Here is an 8,850-nt window from a genome sequence, read left to right on the forward strand (position 1 = left end):
AATGTAGCCCGTCCACCTGAATTAATAGATTTATAAGTCGCTTGACGACTAAGGCCTAAGGTGGTTAGGCCTATCTGTTTATTGTTATTATTATAACTTAACAAACGTTTTTTTTTGTGAATTTTAGGTCCAGTTGATGCATCTACGAGATATGGAAACGTAAGATTTATATTTAATGTACATTTCTATAAAAATAATACCCACTGAGTAAGTAATTCACACCATTTGAAGAAAAATTGTCATTTTGAGAATTTGAAATCCATTTAAAAATACATACACTACACATCGTTATATGCGAAATAACTTTGTTTTGAATGACGGAGGTAATGAAAGCAATATCTAAATTTATTATACCGTAAAATCTGTCGAACGTTTTATATGGACGGCAAATTCCCATCTAGTAAAACTTTATAATATTTACTTCACTTCTCCCCCAGAAGTTAAATAGATTAAAGTTAATGGGTTAAAATTAATGTCCTCCTTTCATCTAAAATCGGACGTCCCTTAAGTCATAACGATAGTTGAAAATAACACGACGCTTTGACGTATGGAGAAGGCGGATTAGTAAATAGACAGAGGGTGGGATTAAACTTACGGAACTTGAAAAAAGATAGCGAGGTAAGGGAGGACCTTTATAAAGTTCAAACCTACGGCCAGGTGTCATTAAACCCGCCATTAGAGTAATAGAATATTCAGGGATTAACTTCTGGAATCAAACGGGACCCATAAGCCTAATCCTTAGAGTCCTGATGAGGCAACATCGGTTAATATTAGTACTTAAGGCTCAGATATAAACAAAACTGCAGGATTTTTAATTGTTACTATGGCCTAGGAGCAACAAACACAAGGTGAACGCAGCTAACCTCTAAACACGATAACGCGGTGTTGTGTACAAATATCATTGGATGAACCTTTACGATGAACGTTTAACGGAAAGGGGGAAGACAATTTCGTAATTTTCCCCTTCCGACGGCAGCAGGGGCTAGAGCGTCTAACCAATTAAACCTGTACACAAGAAAATGCACGACTTTGGACGGGTTACTTTCTGCTTGTGTGGTGTGCTGTGTTTGTTGCTCCTAGCTATGACTGACTTCAAAGAAAATAATATTTCTTCTGTTATTAACGATTGCAAATTAATTTTTCCATTATATTTTCAGTGTATCGAAGACGGCGGAAACATAGAGAAAGCTACCAATGAAGGTAAGTGTCTGAAAATTTACCTTATCAAATTTTCGTCAGCGTTAAGCTCTGATAAAAATCTAAAATGTTATACCCAATCATTCGCAAATATATCGGAATGTCTTTGGAATGTGACATTTGTATATTTAAAAAGATCTTTTGCAATAAACTGAAAGGCCTATTTTCTTAGCTACAATTTCGTTTAAAATTTCTATAAAAAATACTGAAACTAAAGGGGCAATAGAAATTCTGAAAGAAGTGAATACGTGTAAAGGCAACCAATTCAAAATTGTTGCCTTTTTAAAACATGCTTTATACGTACTCATTTGATTGTTGATGTAGCGGAAGATTTACAAGTTTATAATCATTCATTTAGCATTCAACCTGTTCTCGAAATTTCCAAAAGAATCCTATTTTAGGGGTGGGAAACATTCTTTGACAATACGCTTGGGCTACCCTTAAAGGTCATGCCCACCTTAAAATGCACACATTGCTCAAAGAAGCCACCCTATTTACGTTCTACTAACACGTTCCATTGCCAGGTTTAAAATCTTAATTTACTTCGCATTTTGGTTGTAACATTTATGACACTGTTTGATTTAAGGAAATTTAAATGTAGCAGTTCTTTACTAAAATTGCATTTTCAATTTCTAGAATTAAACACGAAAATAAAAAGACCAGTGAAAACTCACGGAGAAGTGAAAACGTTTAAAAGTAACCAATTTAGAACCTATTTACTTTTTACCTAATTTTTATATGGTTTCAATTTTAATCGTTAACCAATAAATTCAATGACTATTTCTGTGCCTCAATTATTTTCAGGTACGTTATGAGGGTCGGACATCCTAAGAAAAATCCAAATTACACCAAATAATTTCGTTATTATTTTCATTTTAAAGTTAACAAAATTTTCAGCAATATAGAATAATCTAAAATTCTGCATACATTTCCATAAATTCACATATTCTGTGAAGGACATCAATGGTTTGTTTAAAAATCTCGTTTTTCTTAAAACCTTAAATTAACATTGCTGAAATCCACTTACAAATTTAAATCCACAAAATAATACTGCAATGATTTCACATTTTTTAAACAAAGTAAGATTTCGGAAAAAATCGACGTAACCTGGTAAACATTAACTAACTACAAAATTATTGAAATAAATCAGAAATCCACAAAAACAAATCTCAAAGATTATTTTAAACAAGTAAAGTCCTTTTCAAAGATACACCACGCACTTCTCCCAATTAAAGAAACCCATTGTATCAGCGAATCCCGCACATGTTTTTCAAGAATGTTCGATCACTGAACAGATTTCTGCAGAGAAAAAAGAAGTGTTACTACCAAAATTTTCACAAACGTTCTAACGCCTCATAATTTGCTATTTGCTTTTTAATATTTTAGGTGACCATGTCTGGGTAGAAGACAAAAGAATTAAACGAGCAAAATCTTCTTACCAGAAAACTTTTTCAAAAGACGAGGTGCGCAAGTTACAGGTTTCTCTTTAAATAGCAAAACGAAAATTTTCAAGAAGCATTGTGTTTTAGAGTTACATTTAACCCTCATGAAATTTAGGGTTTAAACTTTTGCAACAAGAATTATTTAAGGATTTCACAAGCCTTTATTATCAAACCCTTCTACACAAATTATTAAAAGAAAGTGAAGGCTAAATTTAATATTCTTGTTAACTTAAAATAATTCCCCAGCCGCTTTCTCTAGACGAAAATATGGCGCAAAGAATATTCAAGAAAACCGCTAAGTATACAATATATTTGTCAATGGAATTGCCTGAAGTCAGAATTTGCTACCTTTTCTTCGTTTTTATGTTAGTTTAGATTGAGTAAAAGTATGATATCATTCTAAATCACATTATTGGGACAAAACTCGTTTTAGTCTTTGTTGGCTAAATTAATAGCATTATTGTCTTTACTAGTAAATAGTAAGTAATATACTATGGAGACAGATACTTCATGGTTTTAAATGAACTTTTATTAAAAATAATATTGGGGAAGCTTTTCGAGCCCACTCGGAAGAGCGCGTTCAACAAAAATAATTGTACGCTGATTTTGCTATCTGTTTGTATTTGGATTTTTCGCCATTTCTATCTGGGTTGAAAAGGAGCGAGTGGACTCGAAAAGCTTCCCCAATATTCTTTTTAATAAAAGTTTATTTTAAACCATGAAGTATCTGTCTCTATAGTATATTACTTACTATTTACTAGTTTAAATTAACCATGGTTAAATTTTGCGTTTATGATTATTGTCTTTACTATTGCTGGATCATTTTAATTAAAGGGCTTTTCACAAAACTCACGTCAATTACACTAACTTAATTCCTGGGGCTCTCGATAATTACTTACACCAAGAACCCATAGACGTACCAAGAACAGAGGAAAGGAAATTTTGCTGGATCGTCTCCTAATCGATTTTTTTTAAAAGAGGCGGAGCTATTGAGTCTTCTTCCACTTTTGTTACTTCTAACAAGAAGGCGTGAGCCCTTACATATACAGAAAATTACATATTATTTTTAAGTTTACTTTAAGATAGTGTTCGTACGGGGACCCCGACCCCGACCCCGAAAGAAGAGGATCCCTGACTTTTGTCCCCGACCCTAACCCCGACCCCGACCCCGACTATCGCAAATCAAGTCGGGGTTTTCCATTTTTCGGGGTTATGTTTTCTTAGTGTAATTTTAAATTTTCACGCCGACGCACCCCGCTAAATCCTAAAAATATAAAATAGATACGTTCCTTCTCTCCCTTTTTTCGTGGGCGACAATAGATTGATCCGAATGACCGATGCCGCTGACGTAGCTCACGCTCGACTCCGACTTGAGTCAATTTTAAGTTTTAGTATCATAATTGCCGTTGTTTCGGGCTCTCTCAGCCTTAGCTAAGGAGTGTGGAGTTACAACGTTTGTAAAGAACAGGGCTCCCAGCGATATTTTTTTTAAATATTATAGGAATTATAGGAAATTTCATAGAAAATATAGGAATTTATAGGAACATTTTTAGCCAAAAAATAGGAATTTATAGGAACATATTAGCTAAATATAGGAATTTATAGGAACAATTTTGAGAAAATAGGAAATTATAGGAGTATATTGAAATTATAGGAAATTATAGTAACTCTGGGAGCCCAACCGTTGAAGTTTTCGGGAACACCGCACCTAAGCCAGAGCTAAGCTCTGTTTAGAAGTTAATTTTTTCCCAAACGTTAAGGCTGTTTTCTTATAAATTATTTTTAAAATTATAAGAATTTCTGGATATAGCTATAGAAAAACTAGAAAATTTCGAAAAAATAGGAATTTATAGGAACAATTTTGAGAAAATAGGAAATTATAGGAGCTTATAGGAATTATAGGAACTCTGGGAGGCCTGAAAGAACTTGTGAATTTATAAAACCACTAATTTAAACAATTACAACGCCTAAGCTATAGACCTCTATTTTAAAATCTACCTATCTTATCTATTTTTACTATAGTCTTAGTCGATAATACAAAATAACGGTAAAAAATGCCGCCGTAAGTTTTGTAAAATATTTTCGGCGGCGTAATCGTTGGCCATTTTCGGTGTGGAGATAGAGGCCGAAAGGCAGGCAAGGCTGCCAGATTTCGATAGATCGAAAACGGCCAACTCTCTCAAATGTTTTCGTTTTCAAAACGAAAATTTTACGGCGTAGCTATCGACTAAGACTAGAGGACGGCGTTTGAATAAGAAATTATACGATTGTTTATATTTATCCATAACCGAGAATTATTCAGAAATATTCGAAAAAAATGATTAATTTTGCATGTTAAATCGTTGTTTATTCGTATAATTTATTCGTATAAAACAAATAATACTAATTTTAATGATTAATTGAAATTTTTGCTGTTAATTTATTTGTTCCGCCGACCTCTAACTAAGACTATTACTAATAGTCCCTACGCTCAGAGGCTGGCTTACACAAGATACACTATCTAATCTTAACCAGTAAAATTGGGGTATTTTTATAATTTTTCTATTCTTAATAAATACAAAGAATTTTCCATCCCCGACCCCGACCCCGACTTGTTTTTCGCGGGGTTAGACCCACCCCGACCCCGACCCCGACCCTTACTTTATTTGGACCCCGTACGAACACTACATTAAGTTGGCTTTAGGTGTCCTCCATTAAGCGAAATTAGAGTTGGTTTTAAGTGGTTTTAAGTAGGTTTTTAATTAGTTTAAGTAGTTCTTAGACCGCTTAATTTTTGGGTTACTTAAGTTACTACAGGCGGAAAATATAAAAAGGCGGGGCCTCTTTTGAAAATATAGATTAGGAGGCTCCACGACAGGCTAAAGATATGATAACGTGTTCTTAGTACGTCTATGGGTTCTTGCTTACCCAGTACGACACAAAGGCTTTGTAATATACGTGTATAGATATTATAATTGTGGGTCTTCTTCATTTAATACGGGCCGCTTGTTGCGCTTTTTACTGATCGAACCTGAATTGGTGATGCCTTAGCTCCGTCATATCAAGCAGATAATACCAATTTTAATTGATAATAACGAAATGTTCAGAAAATATTTTACGAAGCTATTTCTTATTTTTACGTAATAAAAGTTGATAATTTTTCTATAGGTCTATCGTATGGATACGAATCCGAGAGGGAAATGCCTGATAATCAACAACGTCAATTTTGTAGATGGAGACGTGATATTGGGATCAAAATATGACGTGGGAGCATTAAAAAACGTATTCACACAGCTTCATTTTACAGTGGAAGTTAAGAATGATTGTACCAAAGAGGTAGAAATAATTTAAGAAGTCTTTATAAGTACGCAGTTGAAAAGTTCAGAAGCCTAGTTACGTTTCGGTGGCTTTTTAAACCTGAACTTCGTGGTAGCCCATTGTCAAGGTTTTTGGCCTGACAGAACATTTTTTATGATAATAATTTTCTAGAAAACATGCTCGAGTTAACATGCAAAAGTGTGATTCAAAAGTAATATCCAATTAAAACCAAACTTTCTTGGTTATATGGCGATTTTTTTGTTCATGTGATTCAAAATGGACAGGAAAACGTCACCAATGTTTTCATTTTATTTTTACTGAAGTTAACTTTAAACAGAAATACTTTGAGGGAATACAATTCAAATATCCCAAATATCCGGATACTTAGAGCCTTTTATTCTTGATCTAATAAATCAATATCATATTTCAACGTGCAAGTAATTAAAAACGAAATTCTAAAGTGAAAAATATCGGCACAATTTGTATTGTTCTAATCAAATAATAATTTTGATTTGATTTGCCTTCATTAATATTAAAATTAAAATTTAAATATGATACTAAATTGATTTTTATATTAGGGTATGCAAAATCTATTGGAGTCATACTCAAAAGAAAACTATGATAAATTCGACGCTTTTGTGGTTATAATATTGTCGCATGGCGAAAACAATGGGCCATTAGGAATTGACTACGAGGAGTTACCAGTCAAAGATATCTACGAGAGTTTCACTAGCACAAAATGTCCGAGTCTGTTGGGAAAGCCGAAAATTTTCTTCTTCGAAATGTGTCGAAAGGGTACTGTCTTTAAATCCTTTATATTACTTTCGCAAATGTTTTCTATTTTCTCTTATATACGCACATAGTTTACATAGTTCAGTTAATTTATGGTTTAACTTCGGACAAAAATTACAACCCGGCTGAATATTTAAATAATTTCAAATGTTTCATGGCAAAACCTAGTAAACGTAATTTTTTAAATATGATATATTTTTTCTATTTATTAACTGTACCGCTTATGGTAACGTAAATAATGTATTCTATGGGTAGCGGAGTGGTTGGCAGCAAGAGGAATCGGGATCGATTTCACGTTTTGGCACTGCGATAAAACTCGGAAGAACTCATTCCGCATATTAGAGTTGGCAAGTTATTCGTTTTCCCCTTTTCATAAAAACTTGTTAAAATGAATAGTTAATGTAAGGAGCTGTTGGCTCACGTGGTATGGAGGACTTGCCACCACCCTCTTACGCATTGTTACCCGGCCACATAATCTAAAAGCAGTGATAATGCCAGATAGCTAATTCAGGCCTAAGGTTTTACATTGGGTACTTACCTAGCGGAGTAGTGTTAGATCTCATATAGGAAGTGGCAGTTTGAAGGTTGTACATTAAACGTACTCTTATTGTGTGCTTTCGTTATCAGGATCGCTTAATTACTTATGATTACATGGTAACTATAGCGACCGTCCAGGCCACTATCAATTGCTCATGTTCATGTTTAGCAGACTATCTTTATTTGAACTCTGATAGCAAAACGATACTTTCCTACAGACGATAAAGAAAAAAAAATGAAAGCAGATATGGCCGAAGACCAACCCATTCAACCTGAAATATGCGACATCTTTCTATCTTTTTCGACAGTCAAGGGCTACATTTCATACATAAACCACGACGACGAAGAAGACGAAATAATGGGAAGTTACTACATTCAAATTCTTCGGGATTGCCTAGTTGAGTTCGCCTCTACGAAAGACTTGATCGAAATACTCAACGAAGTCGACAAGAGGGTTCGAAATTATTTTTACAAATATTCTGATTCCGAAACTCAAGTAACTTCTTACACTTCGAACGGATTTAACAAAAAGCTTTTCTTTAACCCTTGATTATTTAGAAAATTATGAATGTTAAATCAAACCTTTGCAGATAATAAAAGTAAACATTTAAACGATTTTTGTAGCAAATAAAATTAATGGTTAGGGCAATTGTAAAATTTTAGAAAAGCGGCTTTGAATGTATACATGTAGCTATTGACACGATTGCCATAAACTTTGGAAATAAAAAAAACCAAGCCTAGATATTTTCTATCGTAAACTATTTGCAACGTATCCCAATGAATGAAAAACACAAGAAAAAAATCATTTTTAAATTATTTATGGTGTTCAGTTGTAACTTTTTTTAACTTCGGTTTCGAAATGCTTGGTTGATTTTGTCTGCTTAGTGTCAATATTAGAAAGGCTAACTGCGAAGGGTACAACAACTCTTAGCAAATCATTTCAATTAATAAATTTCATGAAAATCGAACCTTTTTTTGGGGTTTGGAAAAATTTCAGTTTCAATCAGAAAGTTGATAAGAGGTAGTGTAAATATGCCGCTTCTGGCGACTATCATGATAACATTGTCTCGTGATATTTGAAAGCTATGTAAAGACTGCTTTCCCGTAAACCTATTGTTTGTTTGGCAGCCATTTTTCTTTATACATATCTAACATTTAGTTGGTGGGCATTTTGATTTTTTCTCATTTACGTAATCTAGAGTTGGCAGTCTTTTATCTGACTTTAGACTAAATGCCGTCGGTTGATGGCTAAGTATGATCTGCTATATTTTCTAGAGTTTGGATTTTTTACCCTCCCGCATTCCTACAGTAGGCAATGCGCAATAAAAACAAGTTATAACCCATTCAATGGATTTTATTCCAGAACTTTGTATACAAGGTAATAGGTAATATTAGGGGATCTTGGATAAAATCCCCCCGGGACATTATTCCCCCGTTGTGGTTTTTTAAGACTAAACCCCCCCACGTAAAAGACAAAATTCCTCTCAGTAAAAGACAAAATACCCCCAGTTCCAAATGGATTTTAAAGTTTTGGCCTAATTTTTAAATTTAAATTATATTGGAGCATCGAGACATAACATTCAAA

The 8,850-nt window shown here is 33.7% G+C and overlaps 1 protein-coding gene across 1 annotated transcript; it reads left to right on the forward strand.

Annotated features, from left to right (window-relative positions):
- The first annotated feature begins 1,082 nt into the window (after positions 1–1,082).
- On the forward strand, positions 1,083–7,815 carry LOC149960523 (caspase-7-like). Its single transcript, XM_090180365.1, has 6 exons — positions 1,083–1,200; positions 1,834–1,893; positions 2,584–2,660; positions 5,787–5,954; positions 6,515–6,731; positions 7,484–7,815. The coding sequence occupies exons 1-6, from the start codon at positions 1,083–1,085 to the stop codon at positions 7,813–7,815; spliced, it is 972 nt and encodes a 323-aa protein (XP_090036491.1).
- Positions 7,816–8,850: the final 1,035 nt, after the last annotated feature.

Source organism: Leiobunum rupestre, chromosome 1, assembly GCF_980474605.1.
Source record: "Leiobunum rupestre chromosome 1, qqLeiRupe1.1.hap1, whole genome shotgun sequence".
Classification (NCBI taxonomy): domain Eukaryota; kingdom Metazoa; phylum Arthropoda; class Arachnida; order Opiliones; family Sclerosomatidae; genus Leiobunum; species Leiobunum rupestre.